General features: G+C 43.7%; 3 protein-coding genes across 4 annotated transcripts; all 3 read right to left on the bottom strand.

Annotated features, from left to right (window-relative positions):
• Window positions 1-16: 16 nt before the first annotated feature.
• Window positions 17-5,504, bottom strand: LOC118117993 (phospholipid scramblase family member 5). Its single transcript, XM_035170742.2, has 8 exons — window positions 5,284-5,504; window positions 4,174-4,480; window positions 3,995-4,072; window positions 3,700-3,892; window positions 1,389-1,500; window positions 1,214-1,313; window positions 695-753; window positions 17-210 (listed from the first exon to the last, which is right to left on the bottom strand). The coding sequence occupies exons 1-8, from the start codon at window positions 5,284-5,286 to the stop codon at window positions 184-186; spliced, it is 879 nt and encodes a 292-aa protein (XP_035026633.2). The 5' UTR covers window positions 5,287-5,504; the 3' UTR covers window positions 17-183.
• A 273-nt stretch (window positions 5,505-5,777) lies between these two features.
• chrng (cholinergic receptor, nicotinic, gamma) lies at window positions 5,778-12,334 on the bottom strand. The gene is made up of 12 exons (XM_035170578.2): window positions 12,211-12,334; window positions 10,497-10,633; window positions 10,369-10,413; window positions 10,057-10,181; window positions 9,473-9,628; window positions 8,596-8,693; window positions 8,308-8,508; window positions 7,304-7,418; window positions 7,114-7,228; window positions 6,731-6,992; window positions 6,506-6,639; window positions 5,778-6,417 (listed from the first exon to the last, which is right to left on the bottom strand). The coding sequence occupies exons 1-12, from the start codon at window positions 12,272-12,274 to the stop codon at window positions 6,214-6,216; spliced, it is 1,656 nt and encodes a 551-aa protein (XP_035026469.1). The 5' UTR covers window positions 12,275-12,334; the 3' UTR covers window positions 5,778-6,213.
• Window positions 12,335-14,217: 1,883 nt separating this feature from the next.
• prss56 (serine protease 56) lies at window positions 14,218-22,135 on the bottom strand. 2 transcript variants are annotated; one of them, XM_035169818.2, is made up of 14 exons: window positions 20,777-22,135; window positions 19,109-19,267; window positions 18,728-18,982; window positions 18,425-18,614; window positions 18,190-18,295; window positions 17,912-18,068; window positions 17,593-17,735; window positions 17,316-17,475; window positions 17,003-17,191; window positions 16,686-16,877; window positions 16,163-16,365; window positions 15,224-15,803; window positions 15,015-15,121; window positions 14,218-14,903 (listed from the first exon to the last, which is right to left on the bottom strand). In XM_035169818.2, the coding sequence occupies exons 1-14, from the start codon at window positions 20,874-20,876 to the stop codon at window positions 14,730-14,732; spliced, it is 2,715 nt and encodes a 904-aa protein (XP_035025709.1). In that variant the 5' UTR covers window positions 20,877-22,135; the 3' UTR covers window positions 14,218-14,729. The 2 variants fall into 2 exon arrangements, with proteins under 2 accessions (XP_035025709.1, XP_035025707.1); XM_035169816.2 differs by having other exon boundaries at window positions 18,190-18,298.
• Window positions 22,136-23,684: the final 1,549 nt, after the last annotated feature.

The raw sequence follows: 23,684 nt of genomic DNA on the forward strand, positions 1-23,684 counted from the left end.
TGGAGCCTGACACTGATTTGAAGTTTGTTAAAAAAGGTTCTGCTTCGTAGTTTATTACCAGAGGACCCTCGGTTCTCATGCTGCACTCTCTTGTGCCATAAAGTGTTTAAACTGCTGATGAGCCTCTAGTTAAACGGCCACTTGCGGCGTCTTCATTTCGAATGATTGGTCCTTATTCACCCATCAGCTCATCTCAAAGAACATGTGATTCTGTGGAGAAATAACATAAATTATAAAGTTGGGAGTAATTATGGGTATAGTACTAAGACAAGGTTGAGGATTTCAAATTCTGCCACTTAATGAAAAATAACATTTCAGAGGGAAATGTATTTTATATTCTCTACATTTATTTGACAATAGCTGCTCATTAATTTATATACATTTTGAATACTGTAATTATCTAAATATGATGCAATTGATTAACATGCATTACTGATTAAACTTCACAACTATACATAAGTACTTTAGTTCCACCTAAAGTTGAACACAATTTTGTGGTGATGGTACTGTTACAAAGAATTTTTTTTTTAAATATCTAAACAGATTTTAGTGATATGTTCACATTGTGGTATTAGACCTTTACTAAGGTAAAAACTTTTAACACTTTCTATATCAATGGATTTCATTTTCTTTAAATAGAAACACAACAACTTATCTTTCTACAAGAACGACAGGAGACAACATAGATGCTCACCAACAGGAAGGTGGTCGCCAGCAGCAGCAGTTTGATGTGCGACTCCAAACTCAGTGGCACTGGAAGAATGAAATAGATTTAGAAATGTCACAATTATTAAATGGGAATTTGAATATGGTGTAAGAGGCAAAAATATTGAGGCTCTGAAGTGCAAAACACAAAAGGTAAAGGCAGATATCGGCTGTTTGGATGGACGTACTGTCCATGTGTCCTGTGTTTAGTTTTTTGCAATTTGCCACTGTCTTTTATTTACGGGTGTCTTTTGTTTGCTGTTGTGAATTGCATTTCTGGCGTGCTGTAGAAAAGGGTATTGACAGGGAAGAAAAGAAAAGCAGGTGATGCCGATAAATTTAAAATCTGATGAAGCCTCTCGTGCTCTAGAGTTTACGTTCAGTGTAGGAGAGTCGTCTTTGTTTTGTGTCGCTGGGGAGAAAGACTTGAGAAAGAATAAAGTTTTTGTTTTGGCTTCCACAGGAAAACATGACAAAAAGAAAATGATAATAAAATGTTAGAACTCACCCTCCAACCCAAAATATTCATGGTCCATGTTGCGTTCATCATTGAAGCCGGGCCATCTCTTCCATATTGTGCCAATTTTCTCACCAATGTTTGAAACAATCTAAAAGCCATAAAATGCTGAATGTGAGAAAATCTTTCATAATTTTTCTATTTTCGGTAACTTGAATGTAAATACCTGAAACTGCTGGTTGGAGAAACAGCGACACGGGCAGCAGGGGCCCTGGATCCTGATGGTGGACGCTCCCTCTGAGTCACACACCTCCAGGAGAGGGGTGAACATGCTCCACCTGGAAGAGCAGTCGGCCAACGCACAGCAACTTAACACACTCCCTGGCATAATCATGCAATAAGGAACCTGGCAGATGCACTGGCCAGTACTTCACACAGTGGCGCAGCCCAGCCTTGCTGCTTGGTTGATCACATTTTCAGCTGTCATGATTCTGCAGCACCAAAACCTTTGTTTGCTCGGTGTCGGAAGAGTTCACATCGGGGCATGCTTTATTCGAGTGCAACTGAGGGAATATTTATACCAAGTAGATCTCTGGTCACTGAAACCTTTGCCAGGTCAGTCTTAATTGGACACAACTTTGCCGAGTGTTGCTTCTGGAAAACTCTAAATTCGACACACAGGCACCCCGGCTAACCCTGGAGTCAGACTCGGGCCACATGAAGAAGGAAGTATTTTGGTTTGGCTGCAGGAGACAGGGGGAATACATTCCCATTAAGGAGGATGCTGCATTCCTTCCTCGCCAGTCCAGCGCAGCTCTGTTGCTGTGTCTCCATGCAGACAGCTGTTCTGTGCATTAACTCTCCCTGGTTTAGAATGCACTACACGCCCCGGCTGTTTGGAACAGTAAAGGCTCCCAATTGCTATTTACAGACGGGTCTGGGCAGCCATGGTGGTTCAGGGTGGCCCGAGGCTGAGAGCAACATGGAAAATGTCTCGCGTTACAATTGTTTAGTCAGAGAATGTGAAGTATTAAGACGGCTGGTTCAATACTCTGATGGCAGGAGGTGTGGAAGGGGTTAAAGGGTTGATTCAGCAAAAGGACAAAAGACATTAAAACATTTTGAACAGCGTCCAGCAGGGTGTCCTTTAAAACTGGATGAAACACAGAGGATGCTGTCACCGACTTTTTATTGCAAAGTCTGAATTGCTTTGAATGGTGGGAATATGTGTGAACAAAATCAAACTTCACTACCAACATGTTTGGATCATACAGTCTGTGGTTTGGATGGAATCTCAGACAAACATCCCAAAGCCTGTTGAATAAACTTGCTGTATAACTAGATAACATTAAGGGGTAACTAAGTTAGGATATTCCTTAAAATGTTTTAAAATCAATTATCTTTATCACTAGTACATGATTCTATTCTGTGTGACTAGACCCTGTATGAAGTCTTGTTATGGCTGAGTATTTCCACCTCAACACTGCAGTAAACAAATGCTAGCATTAAAAAAATAAATTCTGACAGCAGTGTTTGTGATACACAAACATAACAAACCATTCCTGTAAACTTATGGGTGGAGCTCAGTAAGTTTAAAAGGCTCCTCAACTGCAGGTGGCGCTGTGGGGGTGGGGAGACAGAGAGCAGGGGCAGGGTCAAAATTAGCATATTCACAGTTGGCAATCACGAAATGAGGAGGGAAGGTGTAGAGTTATATATAGGTCATTTTAAGGGCATGAGGAGATTATGTTTTGAATATGTAATTTTTGAGGAACAAAGAAGAGTTTTAGTGGTTTAATAAGCTGCTGTATTGGGACTTTAAGTAAAAGTACAGAAGCATTAGCAGCAAAATGCATGTTCAGTATCAATAGTAAAAATACTCATGTAGGATAATTTCTTTTAGAATTATGTTTTTTATGTAATGAAATTAATGAATTCCAATGACAATGTACCAGATTTGATAAACTATCATGTGCTTAATCTGTAAATTCAGAAAAATTATTATAGATGTTAATGGATTACAGTATTTCCCTCTGAGGCTTGGTGGAGAAGAAGTAGGAGAAAATATACTCAAAGTCCAAGCACCTCCACACCACAGTTAAAGGTTCAGTGTGTACAATTTAGTGACATCTAGTGGTGAAGTTTCAGGTTGCAGCTGAATACCCCTCACCCCCGGCATCCCCTTCCGAACATAACATGAAAGAGAACCTGTGGCAGCCTTCAGTTGACATAAAAACAAAAAAAAGGTGTTTACTGTAGTTTGTCCAGTCTGGAATACTGTAAAAAACATGGGTGCCTCCGTAGAGAGGACCCGCTCCCGATGTAAATATAAAGTATCTAAATATAAAGGGGCCATTCTAAAAAAAGAAAAGAGTGTACAATTTAGATGAAAACCACTAGTGAAAACATCACTAGGACTGTTTTATATTCAATTTCTGCCGTTTCACCTAAATCTTACACACTGAACCTTTAATTACAGTACTTGAATAAATGTACTTTCCACCAAGAACACTGGAAGCAGATCCCGCTCGCCCTACCTCTGGCAGACGGTGCCAATAAGATGTTTTTGAGGCGTGTAGACCCTCATCTCCATCAGGCAGCAGCCGAGGCAGCAGGCGTCTGCCCTGAGCGGCCTTTCAAAATAAAAGAGCTGGCAGCCCTGACAGTCGAAGACCTTCAGTGTACAGGCCCGAGCTGGACCACAACACTGGAGACACACACACAAGCTCTCTGGCAGGAGGGAGACATTAAGTAGAGAGTGAGAATACACTGAATAACATCATCAGACAAGATCAATGTTCTCAGTTAAGACACAGGGAGCTGAACATTCACCTTCCACAGCCACAAATAACTGTGACCTGCTGCCGTGTGTGGTGATGCTGTAGATCCTCCGGGGAACACACTGTGGACCTGCAACAACAAAGCTTTGCTCACACCAGGTGGAGAAGTATCTGCAATGCAATTATCCTTTCTACACACAGACACACACATATACACCTGTGTTTTCTTACCTTGTAACTCAGGCCGAGCACTGACATGAATCTGACTCACAGTTTCCAGCACAGACATGAAGTCCGATCCTGCCGCACCACCGGGGCTCCGCTCCTCCATCCCGAGCGTGTTCATTCCCTCAGGCGGCTGCGTGGAGCCGTTCTCCATCTTCCAGTCAGGGGCCCTTTTGTGGGGTTTGGGTCCAGGCGAGTGAGTCTGGCACTCGCAGCGGTTCTGGAAAGCCCTGAAGATCATCTGGATGTGCTTTTCTCGTTCCAGTCGACCAAGAGGAAGAGGCTGGCTGGTCACAGCTGACATGGTACGAAACTGAAAATATACAGTTATTTTAAAAAGGATAATGAGTCAACTCAAGTCATGGAGTTGTACTTTTCAGTGTGACAGATGTGTATGAAACGTCACTTGTTTGGAGTTAGAGAATACAATAAGGGAAGATATTTGAGGCAACGAAGAAGTAATTACATTTTTTCCATGGGGTCGAGTAGCCTCCATTTCAGCAACATCTTTTTTTTTGGGACTTGTCGGACTAAATAAATGATTCCCAAAGTTTTTTATGTGTGACTCTTAAATACAAAGTATATCACTTAAGACAAAAGGAAAATGACTTTCTTTTGAAAATGGAAGTATGGGAATCTAGGCTGAGAACCACAGATAGTTAATAAAAACCATTCAACACACTAATTTGAGTTTAAATAGCATAAACAGCTATTGTTGTGAATATCCTTCTAATTCAAAGTTCTTTTTTCCATGAAAGTAAGTCTAGCTTTCTTTTTAATTGATCTATAAATCTCACATTTATAAAGGATGAAGATAAAACTAAGCAGCTTTTCTTCGACCACACAGACGGTTCCCTGGCAGCAGCAATATAAACAATGTCCTCACAAGAAAGAGTGATTTCACCATCGCAGCCAACCTGAGCTTCTTCTACATTCACATCACACTCTCACAGTCCTGTCGCCCAGTTTGGTCTCATCCTCCAACATTGTATATTCCACCACAACGCCACAATGATGAGGTCGGCATTTTCCTACGGCACATATCCTCATTTTATGTGACATAACGGAGCGTGAAGACAGGAAACAGCACACATGGAATTTAAATCTTTAGCTTACCATCAGTGTTCAGCCTCCAGACTCTGATCATGTCGCGGCGAGAGGAAAGAGACGAGGCCGACGCTCACGAGTCCTCAGGATCAGGAGGAGTTGAGCGACACCCTCTCCACCACCTCTGTGTGTTTATTTTGTGTGAATATTCACATAGTAATGTTTGTTTGGTGTGTGTTTGTGTCTGGAGATGTCACTCCCACTCTTGTTCCCCACAGCTCTCAGTCTTACCCCCCCTCCCCCCCCCCGCCCCCAACTCTGTTTCCATCCCAACTAGCCGGATCTGCCTTTTGTTGGGTTAGAAAGGCATCACTCAGCCATGTAATTGAAATCCTGCTTCTGGAGGTGGGTGGTGGTGGTGGGGTGGGGGGGGGCTGCACAATGGGTCTGTGTTTTTTCGTGGGGGTGTTAGCGCTCTCGAAATGTGCCTTCATAAAGGTGTCAAACATGGGACTGGCAAATTTCTCAGACAGCTGTAATCACGTGATTACACACGTTCTTTTATTGATAAAAGCATCTATTTGGAACATTTGGCTGTTTACTGTCCACATGTGTGATCAACACTCATGTGGGTTCCCGAAAGGCAAAAACGCAGTAAACACTGTGCTGACAACAAGAAAAAGCAACTTTTCTTTTTTTTTTTTGTTATACAACAATGAATTAAACATTTTTCAACCTTAAACAAAAACTTACAACTGAAACCAGTGTGCATCATCATGGATCCAACGCCGCGTCCACACCATTGTGGAGTGGTGCCCTGGATCTTTTGTTATGTGCAACTTCACCTCTATGACGGTCCACACAAGCAACTGACAAGTGTGCAGAAAATACACAACAGCTGTATCTTCTCCGTTCTCTGTCATTAGTGAAAGATCATTGACACATGTCGTCAGATTTTCACTTTGGGTAAAGCGAGGGAATCTCTTGATTTCTCACTGCTCACATTCCACTGTCACTCATGTCAGAGATGTTGTTCAATGGAGGGAGATACTTCTTTGGATCGCCCAGGAAAGGTGAGGAGGGAGGCTGGTTGAAGTGGCCCATCAGGAAGATCCCAATAGTGCCGATGAAAAACACCAGCGTCATGACGATGAAGCAGACTCTGTCGATCACCCGGGCAACCAGGAACCACTCCTCATTCTCCTGCGTTTAAGACAGAGGTAAGAGATTGTAAGCTGATATTTCCACCTGCGAAGATGACGTATATAAAGGTGAGAATGTAAGAGCTCACGTTCTGGAAGTTGTTTTTCTGCCGTGCAGTCTCTGCGATATGTTTGCAGGATGCCACACACTGCTTCAGCTCTGGAGAGGCGTTCGCCAGGCTGGCACCGAGCTGCTCAGCTGTGCCACCCTCCATCCCATCATCTGGGTCCGAATCAGACCAGAGAGTCATGTGGTTACAAGGGGAAAACACACTGTCATGTGCACTCAAACATCTTCAGACTCATTCACTTACGTAGCTTCTCTAATACTGACTTCATCAGTCCGTTTCTTTCTTTGAGTCTGGCAAACATGAGTTCGGACCGAGCTGTTCTCATCACGTATTCCTCCGCCTTGATGATGAGGGTCATGGAGCTGCGGCGTCGGCAGGGAACCAGGAACACATGGTTCACGTCTGTAGTCTGAGTTTTGCCGTTTCCGGTTGCCATGGTGTTGTCGTTCGGTGTCCAGGGCTGCATCTGCATCCTCAGCAGTCGAGGCAGGATGTTGAGGAGGATCTAGGAGGGACAGCAGGTCAAAGGGTAATCCTGTGGCAAACACACTGATGTGGACTTGTCACAGTGTAGCTGCTTATTGGATGTTCCATTGAGAAAAGAGGATGTGTGGCCTCATGCTCACCTTTCGGACTTTGTCTGTCATTATGTGGGTGTTGGGCGTCCTCAGGGACACGTTGAGGACGATCACACAGTTCATCACGACCATGGTGGTCACTGACATCACAAACATCAGATACCTGTCGCCAGAGGTTCATAAATCACACATATCGATTCGGATCTGAAATCCTATAGAGTGATGCGTGTGAACTCACTTTCCAATAAGAGGCACCGCTTTAGAAGTCTCTGGAACCTTCTTGGAGATAAGGAGGAGGAACACAGTCTGACCCAGAAGAGTTGCAATAGACATCGTGCACTTCTGACCGCCAGCTGCAAAAACCAAACCACACACGGCAGTATTCAGTCAGACTGGTGAGGTTTTGTGCTCAAAAAAACATTAGCACTGGAATGGCACTCAGTAGAGCACATAGCTCCCCCAAGGCCCAACAGTCCCCTTCTGAAACCACGTTTAAAATCACAAGACCCAGATTTAAATAGCAGTCCCCCAAACATGGCTGTTTTTGTTCTCATCAAGATCCATGAATTATTCTCTGAGAAATCAAGGTAAATGTCGAAAACACTCTATCTCGCACTTTTAAAGAAAATGAAAAATAACTTCTGGATCTGCAACAATCAACACCAAAATTGAATGGGTTCTTCTCTGACCAATACTGCATCCCTCCCCCAAGTTTCATGATAATTTGATTGTTAGTTTTTTCATAATCCTTTTTAGAATGGCACCCAGTACAGCGCATATAACTCCCCCAAGGCCCAACATGTCCCACTACATTCAGTCAAGATAAACCACATTGTACACAATTAATAAATATCCTCTATCCTCTAAATTTGTCCGATTTTTTTCTTTAAGATCCAAGAGTTACTCTCTGAGAAATCAACAAAAATGTTGAAAAACACTCTTGTTTGAATTTTTGGATCTCCCTGATTCCGATACACTCCAAAATCCAACAGGTTCTTCCCCGACCAATACTGCATCGTTCCACCAAGTTTCGTGGTGATCTGTCTTGTAATTTTTGCACAATGCTGCAAACTAACAAACGAACAATGAAACCATAAAAACCTCCTTAAAGGCGGAGCTAATGACGGAACTTCAGGTTAATGTATTATAATCTCGTGATGAGGCTGTTTGAGGTTGATGAGACTGAGGTTTGGCTTTTCCAAGATGTTACAGCTTTTAAAGAAACAAAGGGAAGACAAAGACCTTTGGCAGGTAAGTAGTAGACGAGCAGGCAGAGCGAGGAGAAGAGCACACAGGGAGCAATGATGTTGATGATGTAGAACAGGGGCTTTCGCTGGATGATGAGGAAGAAGACCACCTCCTGGTACTCGCGCTCGTCCTTCGTGTACTGAGTGTTGATGACTTTCTTGGCCGGCCTGTGTTTGATGACCCACTCGCCATTCTCTACCAACAGAGATGTCAGTGTTGGTTTCATGTTGTGCATTTATTTTAAATCCATCATTTAAATGTGTCACATTTATTTGTTTGTACCTGTGAAAGCTTCTGGATCAATGTCCACCCACTCCAGCGTTTGGTTGTCCTCCTGTTTGAGCACCAGTTCAATCTCATTGGCGCTGTAAGTCTGAGAGCTGCACACGTGGGGGAGAGAACATGTTGTCTGTCTCCACAGCAAACACACAACCATCAATTCACTCTAACAATACAGCGCGGTGACTGAAGGAGGCATCGTCTCTGCTGTGTGGATCATTGTAACACAAAGGAACCTGACGAGCAAATAAACAAAGATTTTACAGATACTGGGATTAAATGTAAAGCTTTTCATTTACATTAATGTTTTATATTTAATTTGTCTCCTGACATTATATTCTGTTTCAAAGCTGTGTCCCCACTCTCAGTATTGTTATAATTTCTATGGGAATAGTAGTATAAGAAGTATTAACATGTTTACACAGCTATTTTATTTTACATCCCTTACATAATTTATACTATATAAACAATAATCTTGTTTTCATTTATCTTGTTATCCAAAAATACAAACAATTACACAAAACTGTATATACACAAAATACACAAACAACAACTAAATTAATTGATTAAAAAGGAAAATTACAATTACATTATATTATATTATATTATAATTTATATAAATGATATTATATTATATTGTCATCATATTAATGCTTTTTATTGTAATCTGTCTAATTTCTTTAACCTTGATTTACCTTCAGGGATCAATAAAGTCTTATATTTGTGTAGATTATCACAAATTAATGAATACATGAAAGACAAAGAATGAACTGGTTTGATTTATGTGGAGTTACAGTATCTTGTGTTTTGTAATTGTAATTCAAATGCACCGTTCACTGGTGTGAATCGTCCAAACCCGGCAGATCCTGCCTCCACTCACCGGAACACCATGGTGCAGTTCTGCCAGTCGAAGGGGAAGTAGTTGACAGTGATGGCACAGGCACTGCGGTAGATGGCAGGAGGCAGCCAGTACACACAGCCGTTAGGAGACACAAGTGCGTTGCAATAGAGAGCGACCTCAAACTGTCCGTCCACGCTGCAGAGCAGAAGACAGAGGAGAGAGAACCTGACCGATTAACTGTTGGCGATTTGAGCGCAAACACACACACGGGAATTTATTGATGAACATTTGATATGCAGAGATTTGTAGATCTAGCAAATACAGCAAAAATCTACTCAGCCTCACTGATATTCCACAAGCGTGCTGTTTTCAAGGATTGGAGGCAAGGGAAGAAAAACTGCCTCCGAAATATGTTTTTAATATGATGTTGTGTAATTGCAATTACATCAAGGCCTCTAAGCACCGAATAGACATTTATACAACATCCCTTTCTTCTCTAGTTGTGCACGGTTAATTTTTCAACTAAAGTCTCTCCTGACAGTTTTATTTTTCTCTCATTGGACTGAACAAATATCGGAACCTTTTTGAAATCATGCTCATAAGAGAAGGTTGATAACACCCACTTGTTCTCCAGGATGACGTCTGGCAGCCAGATGCTCTTGGAGGGGATACGTAGCTCAGAGGTGATGTTTCCGTACAGAGCCGACCTGGGCGGCTGGTCCCATCTGAGCCTGTAGTCACACCATTGCTGCAAACGAAAATACTGAAGGTTTGACTTTTGACCGTTTTTTGTAAATGTGCCACGATAAAATTCAGCATCCTTGAAACAAGAATTGATGCAGATGAAGCGTGTGTGTGTGTGTGTGTGTGTGTGTGTGTGTGTGTGTGTGTGTGTGTGTGTGTGTGTGTGTGTGTGTGTGTGTGTGTGTGGTCACCATCTCGATCCAGACGCTGGTGGTCAAGGCCTCCTCCTTTTCATTCTGAGGAGAGGTAGTTGAGGAGACAAAGTTAACAAAGGCCTGGGCAGCCTAATCAGAAACACCACAGAGTGAACATCACCCACCAGGGAGATGAGGTTGGTGAGCGTCATCTTGATGTAGACCGGAGTGATGTCCCCGCTCTTCTCCGTGGGCCGGACGTGCTTGTTGTAGCCCCTCATCAAATCCTTGATAAGTTCTCCTTCGAGGTTGACAGCAGATGCTGCTGACAGATCACACAGACCGGGGGTGAGGGATTTAAAGTGGAACTCAATTTCACACACGATTTTGTTTGTCATGAGGAGTACGACAGTTGTTTTCATAAAAAGAAAAATGATCCTCATGACATCATTAGTAAAGTCTTTCATTCAGGAGCATCTTAGGGCCACACTATCAAAGATAATGTGCACGATAGGAAATGTAGGCTGCATTGTGTTTGGAGCTCGATCCAGACCAGGGACTAATAAGTGGGATATCTCAGCCTTCAAACTAATCAGTACAGGAATGAAGAAGAAATGTTTAGGAGACTGATTATTACGAGTGTGTGTAATTTGGTGCAGATACCAATAAAAATCTGCATCTGGAAAAACTAAATGTGGCTTCATAGGGGAGCTGTTGGGCTTTGGCTGAGGTATGTGAGTGGCCTTGTAGGTTTTTCTGTATGATTAAATTCAGAAAAATAATTGTAAATCTAATAGAGTGCCTTGGCTGAGGCCGCTCTATTGCCATATTAAAGACAAAAATCCTGGATCTGCCCATTTTTTCACTTCCACACTCACAAAATATGGCTTCACACCTACACAAGATTTCATGTAAATCAGCCCAGTAGTTTTTGTTGAGTAATAAATTGACAAACAAACGCAGATGAAAGCATAACCTTTGTAACAAGAGGTCAGTAAGTGCAGGGCTCAAGAGAGCGAGCTGAATAAATGAAGTCCACTACAATGTTTGTCTCATTTAACAACAGACTGAACAGAACAACAATGGATTTTACACTGAAACATATTTAACTTGAATGTCTCTCAATTGAGCACATATACAACCTCCAAGGCCCAACAGTCCCCTTCAATCCATTCAAACTGGACCACATTACACACACTCATAGATATCAGTTCCCTGAATGTGCCTGATTCTTTTCATCAAGACACATGAAGTATTTTCTGAGAAAACTGGGAAATTGTTGAAAAACGCAGTTCTGTTAAAGAAATGTTTTAATTGGGTCCTTCCCTGACCGATAGCACATCCTTCCACCAAGTTACATGATAATCCCTCCTGTAGTTTTTGTGTAATCTTAGTTACAAACAAACCAAACAATCAACCCACAAACAAACAAACAGAGGTTATTGATGATAAAAAGCAAAACAAAATAGTTTGATTTGCTACCTTTACTTTGCTAGACACAGCACAATTAAGAAACAATATGTATTTGAGACAAATGCAGATCATTGTGTTGGGAGCACTGCTGTTTGTTTCAGTGTCTTTTGTTTGAATGGAAGAAAAAGAGGCCTTATATACCTTTAATACTTTAGTATTACTATAGTACCATGAAAGTAATTGTCTGATATTATTGTGTTATTACATTTATATGAGTCAAAGGTTATGACAATCAGGCCCTCGTGAAGAATAACTTAACTTTGTTATTTCTGTTTTTCTTCATTATTTTCTCATTACTGTGTTATTGAGTCTGTACAAATCTAAAGATCTGACCTCACAAATTCACACCGATTCATGCACACGCCCAGGATATAAAGTGTCGTCTGTATCAAACATGGCAGCAGGTTGATAATCCAGCGTTCCTACCTGTGGCGGAAATCATAAACACCCTTATGAAGAGCGACAGAGAGCGCAGACGTCCAGGATCCATCAGTGTTGTGTGTTGATGCCGAGACAAAGCTCTGATCACTAATCTGATACACACTGACACTGCTTGATAGAGTCACTGGCACAGAGCCTGTGTGTGTGTGTGTTTCCCAGCAGAGGTTAGGGCTCACGCTGATGGGAGGGTTGCGGTTTGGAGGAATGATTGGAGGTTGGTGGGGGAGTTGATGATTGTTAGGGTTAAATCCAAGAGTGTATTTCCAGTACTGCATAGCCAGCTGTCGCACGCACGTACGCACACGCACACACACACACACACACACACACACACACACACACACACACACACACACACACACACACACACACACACACACACACACACACACACACACACACATTATACCCAGTCCATGTCTGCCCTCCAGTGTTAAGGTACACCATCAAAACAGACACTCTATTGTAATTCTCTTGGTCGCACCTGGCTTCTGTCATTCAGTCGTCCACACACAGAGACAATAAGATAAGTTGTGGACTCTTTGGGGGGCAGCGAGCTCTCAAGCTATAAACAGCTTTTTCCATTATACTTAAATGTGTCCTCTATAAAAAAAGGATTACAGGCAAGAAAGATTAGACGGGAAAGACAAAGCAGCAACACGCAGTGTGTGTGTGTGTGTGTGTGTGTGTGTGTGTGTGTGTGTGTGTGTGTGTGTGTGTGTGTGTGTGTGTGTGTGTGTGTGTGTGTGTGAGCCCAAAAAAAGTACAGTGGAAGAGAGAACAGGTGATAACTCTCCATTCTGTGATGACTGATCAGGCTCTGTGGAGGTTGCTGACCCATTTGTGGCCTGTCATTACTGTATGTGTGTGTGTGTGTTTGTGTGTGAGAGATCCATGTATTACTGATGTTGTGGGGTCCTAAATCGGTTTACGAGGTCACATTCTGGGGACTTGTCATCCCCATAACGAAATCATTAGATTGAGGTTAAGGTTCGACTTAAATTAAAGTTAGGTTTAGGTTAAAGTTATGTTAAGGTTAGGGTTAGGGTTAGGCAAGTTGTAACTATGGTTAAAAGTAGATTAAGTCTCTAGGTAATGAATGTAAGTCAATGTAATGTCCTCTGAGGTCATGGAGACACAACTCTGTGTGTGTGTGTGTGTGTGTGTGTGTGTGTGTGTGTGTGTGTGTGTGTGTGTGTGTGTGTGTGTGTGTGTGTGTGTGTGTGTGTGTGTGTGTGAGTCACAGAAACACTTGATCCTGCAATGATACAACCCAATTCCCACACATACATATTAACCAAGTCAGGGACAGGAGTTGATGAGTAGCAACAAAAGTATGTGTGTGTGTGTGTGTGTGTGTGTGTGTGTGTGTGTGTGTGTGTGTGTGTGTGTGTGTGTGTGTGTGTGTGTGTGTGTGTGTGTGTATGTGTGTGTGTGTGTTTACACAGCTGTTTCACTCATATCCCTGCTTATCCCTCTGTAAGGACTTGAGCCGGGCAAACAACGGACTTCGAATAGGGGGCAGACTTTAATTTTGAAGTTACTCAGGTTAATTTGGGCTCATCATCAGAGCCTCGACCGATCGGCCGCTGGGACCTGGTGACCACTGTTCGGCGGACATGGGTCATGAACACAGCTGACATGGGGCTCGTCGGCGATGCAAGGGTGTCACATCCTCGAGTAACAGTTGTCTGCACTTACAATGTTTTGACAGACAATAAGAGACTGTAAAGGTCAGTTCCCACAAAGACAGGCAGGGACGTACCGTCAGCACAGCAGCTGCTGTGTTTATGGCAACGATTAACCTAAGAGGGTTTGAGGTCAATCCGGGTTCATAATAAGAGAAACCAATCGGCATCAAAGGCTGTCTCAACTGAGACAGTTGGATCTCGACAGAACTGCAAATACTTCAGGATTAGCAGCATTAGTGTTGGCTCATGTGAATCTCTCACATTAGAAGCTCGATGTAGATACATTCAACACAACATGCCATAGCATTATAACAATTTTATTCATATATATAGATTTTTTTTACAAAAATACAAAGGATTTTTCTCTATACAAATAAATATGGTAGGAATAAAGATAACATGAATAATATATACAGTGTGAGTGCATCACAACAGGCTCAACCTTTGCAAAAGACAAGGACAATATGAATAACTTATCATTTTGTACAGATTCATAAGTTAGACAAGGTTATGTCTCCAACCACGTAAAAAAGAAAAAAACCTGCGGCGTGACGGGCGGTCGATACTTGGGTCGATACATTCATGGCTGTGTTTTCATTTCGAGCGAAAGTCAGGCTCTCAGGCGGGGGAAAGAAAATGATGCTTTTCACAGGAGACGTTAAGTTTCTGTGACGTGCGTTTTCTTTTGTGTGTGTGTGCGTCTCTGCTTCCCGCGACAAGGATTTCCCGGGGCTTCTCAGACACGTCTCTCTGAGTCTGAATGTCTCCATCCCTTTTACCTTCATGTTATCTCACTTCAGTGTCACGATGAAATCAAGTCTTGAGCGCCTCCAGTGCCATAGCGATGATCCTCGGTACACTGCGGTAGAATGACTCATTCTCCAGGCCGACGAGACTGTAGAAGGTTAAAGGTCGTCCTCCCACCAGTGCCCTGACCCGCGCCTGGTAGAGTCCTCGATCGTTCTTTGAGCTCAGATCAGCTAAGACCTGAATAAAAGACACAGACACAGTTAGAGGAGCAATTCAGACATTATTAAACGATGCACCAGTGTACATTCAGTTCTTGTTAACTTCTACAATCTTTTTCGGATAATTCACCTCTTGGAAATTCATGCGCAGGTTTTTGTTTGGGATGTTTAGGACCCAGCTGTAGGAGTCTCTGACTTGGCTGACCTGCTGTGAGGATTCTCTCACTCCAGGACAAACTACAGGACAAACAGAAAAATATTTCATTAGATAAAGTACATGGAACATGGCTTATTCATAAAGGATGTAAAGGTATTGAATGAACTGGGTGTGACACGTACTTTTCCCGCTCGCTCCAGGTATCTGCCTCTTGCGGAGAAGGCTCCTGTACTTCCTCTGAAGACTTTTAGGCTTTACAGCATTCACAGTTTGTCGGGGGTCAGCCGTCATGTCTCTGTGCTCGCCCTCAGTCACTGTCTGGACAATAGTGGTTGGCTGAACTGGAAGTGGTGACACTAGAGTTTGTAATTCTGTTCCATCTCCAGTCTCAACAAAAGTAAAATCCTCAGACGTGGCGCTCCACGTTACATCGGGAAAAGCGTCTCGACTCGATGAGGTTTCACTTTGAGACACATCTTTTGGCACGATCTCATCTTGTGTTCTCAATTGTTCAATTTCGTTCATCAAGGCTTTTAGGAGTGACCATGGCTCCCGGGATTCCTCCTTGGACGAGGAAGCGGCGTGGAGCGGCCTCCCGGAAGAAGACGTGGGGAAGGGGGGAACGATGGGAGACTCTTTCTGGAGGAAGGTTGTGTCCAGGTGCATGATGGGAGGAGCAGCTCTAGAGTCCAATTTAGAGCGTAGAGCTGAGATAACGGATCGATACTGTCCCTCTAGCTGATGCACCGAGGAGTCTTCCGTCTGGAGATGAGAGAATACAGATAGATATAAAGATTAGCTTAAAATGAACATCAAGAGTTTATTTAGTTAGTTAGATAGATAGATAGATAGATAGATAGATAGATAGATAGATAGATAGATAGATAGATAGAGAGATAGATAGATAGATAGATAGATAGATAGATAGATAGATAGATAGATAGATAGATAGATAGATAGATAGATAGATAGATAGATAGATAGATAGATAGATAGATAGATAGATAGATAGATAGATAGATAGATAGATAGATAGATAGATAGACAGACACGTAATGTGTGCGATGCAACATTATCCTTATTTTTGACATTTTAGAAATCCACCACCAAACCACATCTACCTGTGAGAAAAGGTTGAGCTCCTGTGATGCTGGCGCAGATGAGATGTCTGTGGATGTGTCAGTGTGCTGTTTGTCCAGGTCCTCAGCCATGGTCCTCAGGTAGTTCTCCCAGTCATCCACCAAAGGGCCCACCTCTTTGAATAAGGCGGGAGGAAGTGGTGAGGGACCCTGCTCTTCAGGCACCACAGCTCCACCAAGCTGTTCTGCAAGTAATAAGGCACCTGTTATAATAGTGACCTAAAAAACTCACGTTTTTAAGATAACACGGTATCTGAGCTAGTTTGTTGGCTATTTGGCAGCATAACACAAAGACTATAGGACGGATTACCAGACACTTAAACCAATTTTCTAGAAGGAATGATTCATGGATCTTGATGAAACAAATACACATTTAAGGGGCTGACGTGAGTGTTTGAAATTTGGTGCAGCTTGATTGAATTTAAGGGGACTCTTCTGCATGCCATTCTAGTCTATCTATAAGTTGTCTCTACATTTGTACTGCAACAAGTGGCCGATGATTTACCTTCTATCTGTGTGAGACACTGGCTCAGCCCCAGGTCTCTCCTCTCTCTGGTGTGAATGAAAGCTGTGCTGTAGATGTGCTCCACCAGCTGAGGCAGAGTCTGGGTGAAGAAGGTCAAGTCCACCTTGTCCCTGATGTAGTCTTCGGCTCTCTGGAGGAGGTCCAGCAGGGTCTGCAGGAACGAACGCATCTCTATGTGACAGAGAGTGAAGAGAAGATCAGAACCTTGCATTGCGGCAACATTTTATTTATATTGTACACTGTATATTGTAAGTAGCTTTTGTTCTACAACTCTAAGAGATTTTATCTTTACTTACGACATTTCTTGAAGCGGGTGAGGCATTTGTCCTCGGCCATGCGGCTGCAAGTGCTGGCAGACTGACCCCGGGGACAGGTCAGGGTGTAGAAGTGACATAAGGAGCTGAATTCGGATCTTTGTTCCTCCTCTGTCATCTCTGTTGTCTTTAGTAGCTCTGCACACGTTGGCTCCCGGCTCCCAAACGACTCTTTAAAAACCATGAGCATTAACAGTACTGTTATAGATAGTATTTTAACATAGATAGATATACTGTAGGTTGTACGTCAAAATATTTCAGTTTGGTGTTTTATGCTTCTTTGGTTGAAACTCACTCTGTATCTCGGCCTGAATCCAGTCAGAGAAAGCAAAAACCCGTGTGTAGACTCCAGGCTTGCCTTTCTCTCCACAGCCGTCTCCCCAAGAAGTGATGCCATAGAGCTGGAAGCGACCGGAAATTCGATCTTGGTAGATCAGGGGACCTCCAGAGTCTCCCTACAGACGAGAGAAAATCCACCAAATATTTAAAAAGCTGATTTTGTTCACAAAAATCCCTATTTTCACCCAAATAAGATGTGAAAAATCTGAAAACAAAGTGACTCTAGCTCTCACCTGACAGGAGTCAATGCCTCCAGAGAGATAGCCTGCACACAACATGGTGTTGGTGACCAGCTCTTTGCCGAGTGCACTCTTACAGGTGCTCTGAGGCAGCAGGGGAACCTTGGCCTCCATCACGACGTCAGCAGACGGTCCATCTATTCATGACAAAATACACAGAAATATTATTATTATATAAGAGTATTGACCGGTTTTAAGATTTGAAATCATCAAAAGAACAATTTCTATTAAAAGGAAACAAAAGGCATTTCATTTTGCTTGCAGGAAACTGATGCATAAATAACTTTAAAGAGAGAATATGTCCTCCACTCACCCTCATAGAGGGAGCCCCAGCCTGCCACCAGGCACGGGCTGCCAGTAGGGGGCTCCACGCCAGAAGGCAGACACACCGGGGTGACGTGTTCAGACAGGACCACTGGTGATGTCAGCTCCACCAGAGCTATATCGTTGTTAAATGTCTTTGGGTTAAACTGCAGAAGGAGGAGAGAGTTTGATTAATTGATTGATTGATTGATTGATTGATTGATTGATTGATTGATTGATTTCATGACAGACTGATCTGGATTTTTGACCGTTTGGGGCAGTTGTTACCTTGGGATGAGGGATGATGCGGTTCACTTTGACAACTTGTTCATCAGGGTCCGTCTTGGTGATGTCAAACTCCCCCACTACGGCCGTCCAGTAACTCTCACTGCGACTGCTTAGGAGGAGGGAACAATGAGAACAACGCGAGGTGAGGAGGAGGGAAAAGAAATTGTACAATCATTTCAAATGCTATAGACAAAATAAAGTCTCTGCTACAGTTGCAGTCACACATGTCGCTTACCCTGCAAAGCAATGTGCAGCAGTAACCACCCAGGAGCTGTCCACCAGGACCCCTCCGCACATCAGGCCGCCATCTAGCTGCAGGTTGACCAGCCAGGGCCAGCTGCCTGGAGGAGCAGGGGAGCCGCCCACAATCCTGGAGCGAGGCTGAGTGACGTTTTGCACCGCGGCCGACCTCTGACCGCACACCGCTGCAGGGGACAGAGAAACACCGATGGTCAAGAAACTATTCTCTCTGTGAATAAACAGATTAACATTTATGAAAACATACACTACTTCTTTGCAATCACACATATCTTCTTACCCTGTGCATGGGTCTGAGTAGCAGGTTCCAGGTTCTGCATTGTGTTCAGCAGGCTGCACTGGAGGACTCGGGCGCTGCAACTCTCCCCCATGATCCGGATGCAGCTCTCCTTGTCCAGTTCACCAGGTGGGCAGCGATGCTGGTAGTATGCACAGGCCTGACTCAGAGCCCAACTCCGCTGTGCTTCATCCTGAAGCTTCTGGGCCTTACTGATGACGTCACAGCTGGGCTCTGACAAGGCACTGGCAGGAGATGCTGTTGGATGAAAAAAATGGAGATCTTGATAAGGATACTACAAAATCATACTGTAGTGACACTGGAAAAATAGGCTCAACAGGGGTTCAGGAATCAAAATGGAAGTGAGAGTAATGTTGTACGTACAGCAGGAGCCAGACAGTTGCCCACAGTCCTGAAACAGACAGGGAACGCAACCCCGGCAGCCAGCCTCAACACGACTTCTCTCAGAGGATGCACGCTCGAGAGCAGACAGGGCGCTGGTCATGGCCGCCTCAAGAACCACTGTGCCACGATCAGACAGCGCTGCAGGAGAGGACAGGGAGAAACCATGGAAAATTAAAAATAGTTTGAAACGTGAGAAAAGCTAGAAAAGAAGAAATCTGCAGAGAGAGATGGAACAACATGGACAATATAACAGCGGTGCATAGTAGAGCCAGGCGCATGTACTAGCTGTTTAAATGATACAGTCAAATCTGTGTGTAAGTTGGCTGCTTCATGACAAGAATTTGCAGTACAGACACCGCAGATTAGATTTAAGTTTAAGTAATGTGTCCATCACATTACCATCACATTACCACATGTCTACAAACATCAATACAACATTTAACAGCTTCTTATTGGAAATGTTCATGAAAAGATTGTTGATATCAGGAAAATGATAAATCTGGCTATAGGATATCTGGGTCATCACATGTGAGACTGTCCTTTGCTCTGGGAAGACCATATGTGAATGTGAGCATTAGCATGAACTGGTGAAGCTCTCTGGTGTGTGTGTGTGTGTGTGTGTGTGTGTGTGTGTGTGTGTGTGTGTGTGTGTGTGTGTGTGTGTGTGTGTGTGTGAGTGAGTGAGTGAGTGAGTGAGTGTATAGCCCCCTTTTTCTCATGCTGCTCTTTGAGCTCATTGGCAGCGTGTGAGGGGAGCTAGCTCACGCTCAGCGCGCTGGTGAGGCTTCTACAGACACACTTCAATCGGGCCGCCGACCCTGCAGCCCCCCTCTGTGCCGCACCACATCACAGGATAGGCCACTAACAACAACAATGCTGATTGAAGACTTAATTAGAAGGCCAGGGCTGAGCGGGCAGAGGCTGCTGGGCAGGGACAGACCCCAGGGGCACGGGCTGGCAGCCCCGGGGCAACTAGGACCCAGAGTCCCTTGTTCTAAACACTCTAAACACACACCGCCACCACCAGCTGCTTGAATGAAGGTTCTGCTGTACTCAGCCCTTCAACCAGAGAAGGCCAGAGGTCCTTCATCACTGCAGCAATAGGCAAGTTTACTCTGAAGTAACATTCTTACAACTCAAAAACGACAAACACTGCAAGCTAAAGAAGAAAAGCAACATACAGGAGTGCTAACATCTCTATTATTCACTGCTTTGGAGGCAGTTTAGTCCAGTGCTGAAATACAACGGTTGTAAAATGACTCAGTGCATTATAATATGTTGTATCACTACTTTTAAGACTGAACACCTTCTGCTCTTCACTAAAACACTTGAGCGGATATTTATCCAGACACAAATAAGAAAGTAGAGCTATAACACAACTCAAAGATTCAATGTTCACGTGCATCGGCTGTTTGGTGAAAACAAAACAAGTTTCACCAGATTTGTGTGTGACACACGCAAATCTAAACTAATGTTTGATGTTTGAACTCCTACATAAATGAATTCTTCATCACATCACCAGGGTTATTTTGCAGGGTTGTAAGTTACATCCACCTTGGAGGATGTCTGTAAAACTCACATCCCTGACTCTAATCTCTGACAGGTTCTCTCATCTGAGATACAAGAAGAAAGTGTAGAGAAATGTACCTTTGAGCGCACTCTGGGGCATCCTGTAGACCTCTCTACCTGTCGGGGCCCCCAGCAAGCAACCCAGCCCCGTGAACAGCAGTGATGTCAGCAGCAGCATGGCGTCTCAGCATCAGACCTCCACTCGAGACAGTGACAACAAGCAGACTCGCGCAGGAAGCAGGAGGGACGGCTGGAGAGGATGCTGAGGTGCTGGAGATGAGATGAGGCTCAGCTCCCAGGTCCTTATTGTCCGGTGGCTCTCTGCAATCTCCAACTGTCTCCCTCCTCCTGACTCTCTGGGCTCTCTCCCACACTGTGGTGCAGGGCATCTGTCTGTAAGTTTACTTAGAGGAACAATAGGTGCCTGGAGTGGTCCCTGGTATATATAGAGTCCCCAGGGGAACACCAGCAAGGGGGAGGGGGGGAGAGGATAGGGACGAGAGAGCGAGAGGGAGGGAGGAGGGAGAGATGCTCCCATGGCCAATACACAAACAGATGAATTCATTAAGACTGTGACAGCAAATCGGGCGCAACTTGCCAAGGCTGGACATCACAAAGAGGTTTGGTTCTATGAAAGGAGACAGAGGGAGGGAGAGAGAGAGAGAGATACAGATTGGGGAGGGGGAGGCGGAGTGATTGGCTGGGCAGCAGGGAAGGGGGTGTTGTTTGAATTAATTAATGTGAAAGACAGAGGGAGAAAGTTATGCAGATAAGGATATGGGCTGATGTGACACTGCAGCAGAGGAATGTACAGCGAGGGAGAGATGTCAACGTGCGTCCGAAAAGCCGAGGCTCTGAGCGTGATTGGTGCGAGCGTGGAGATGGAGGGAGGCTGAGTGACAGAGTGTGAGAGAGCGGGACAGAGGGAGAGGGAAGTGTCTGCCATTCTGCATGCCCCTCAAAGAGCGCATTGTCCCCGGCGTCCCTCTGAGGATGCCCACATCAAAGCCGTCCCCCGGGCATCACTTGGCCGCCGCCTCCATTGATCACTTACAGTCTTTTATCCCCCCCATTAAAATATTGTCAGTTCACATCACTTTTGTCTTTCTCTGCTGAACTCTGCTTTTGTTACATAAAGATACATTAAAAGAGTGTTTGTGAATATGATGTATTTTTCCAAATCCAGAAGAAATTATTCACTAGTGCAATAAATTTAACTTGTTGGACATTTCAGCATCTGCTGAAACAAAAGTAAAACTGACTCATAGACAAAAAAGTTGGGTCTTCTTCTTACAGAGATACCTGATACCTAGATAATTTACAATGCAAATATATACATACACACTATATATAAAAATAGATCAAAAAAACAATGAAACTGCCAAAGGAGCAAAGCTCAGATAAATTATGAGCGAATATTTGTCTTTAAATCTGAGAAATGTCAAGAAATGTTACTGCAACTCGTCATTTTTAAGATTTAAAGTTCAAACATTAAAAATATATAGTATATATATATATAATATTAGAACTGACGTGTAAAGCATTATGAACAACACCTACTTTAAACCTTTGGATACTGACTAAAAATAGAGCTTGTGCTCTGTAACATGCAACGTCTAATGCACTGCTGTATGTCCTGGGAGAGGGTTTCCTCACTTTAGACCCTCCCTGAGGTTTCTGATTTTTTTTTTGTATCCCTGTTAAAAGGGTTTTTGGGCAATTTTTCTTCTCTCTAGTCGAGGATGAAGAGCAGAGGATGAAGAGCAGAGGATGAAGAGCAGAGGATGAAGAGCAGAGGATGCGTCACCTCATACAGATTGTGAAGTTCTATGAGGCAAATTGTGATTTGTGAATAGGGGCTATAGAATTAAATGGATTGGTTGACCAGCAGAGACAAAGTAATATTTAATTTTGTAAAATCACTGCAGACCAACTGAACAGGACAAGATCTCAGACAGTACAATAATCTATGTAGGGCGTGCAAATCAGCTTTACAGCACGGGACAGTAGCGATGTCTTGGCGGTATAATTCAGTCAAAAGATAATCAGTTATAAACAAAATGTTCTGTATGTTCAGCAGAAATAGACAGGGGCACAGTCCCAGCCTCCAAGGACACAGAAACAAAGTCTGTGCCGAACCCAAAGGAGGAGCACAAATTGGAGTCAACTTTGAGCCAACTCACTGGCTGAGTGATAAAAAGAGCGGCGGGCCGAATCTAGCAGGGAATCATCAAAGAGTGCCGTCCAGTGCTGCCACAAGCCAGTGCTGACAGCAGAGTTCACACTGACAACAACATACAGTACGTGTTGGAGAGAGTGTGTGTGTGTGAGACCGTGTGTTTATGTTTCAGAAAAAGGTTTGCGCAGCCAAGTCTGGTGAAAGACTGCACACAATCCAACACGTATGCAAGGGAAGAAACAGGCCTCAGGGACAGAGTGAAGACCAGAGTTAGAGAGTACAGCAAAAGGAGTCTGTCCTTTCAGACGTTTGTTAGTGTGTATATGTCTTGTTATGTGCATGGTGCCCCCAGCCCCCTCCATGCACCCGTGCAGGCACAATGGCCCCTGAGATCTGGGAGCAGACTCAGGCGGAGCGGAGTGGGAACGGCATGGGACAAACGGGCGGCACTCTTTCATTCCTTCCCTCCCTCCATCCATGTTCCCTTTGATGTCCTTTGATTAATTTGCCTTCTGCTCGCTCTTCCTTCATCCATCCACCGAGCGCTGAGTCCCTCTTTTCTGCTCTGCCGGCCCGGCTCCCTCCACGACCACTGATGCTCGGCCTTATCTATTCGTTTTTCCAACAGTGATAGTATTTAATCGTTGTTAATTAAAGGATTATACACACTTTCCTCACAATTTAGTGTCTGGGAAAATGTTGGTGCAGGTTTGTGGTGTATGAAACTAAACTAAAAACTAGACCTAAATTTAAAGAACAATCAGTAAGTGAGTTATGACATGTTTAAGGGCACTTCTGTTATTGCAC

The sequence above is a fragment of the Hippoglossus stenolepis genome, chromosome 11 (assembly GCF_022539355.2).
Source record: "Hippoglossus stenolepis isolate QCI-W04-F060 chromosome 11, HSTE1.2, whole genome shotgun sequence".
In the NCBI taxonomy this organism is placed as follows: Eukaryota; Metazoa; Chordata; class Actinopteri; order Pleuronectiformes; family Pleuronectidae; genus Hippoglossus; species Hippoglossus stenolepis.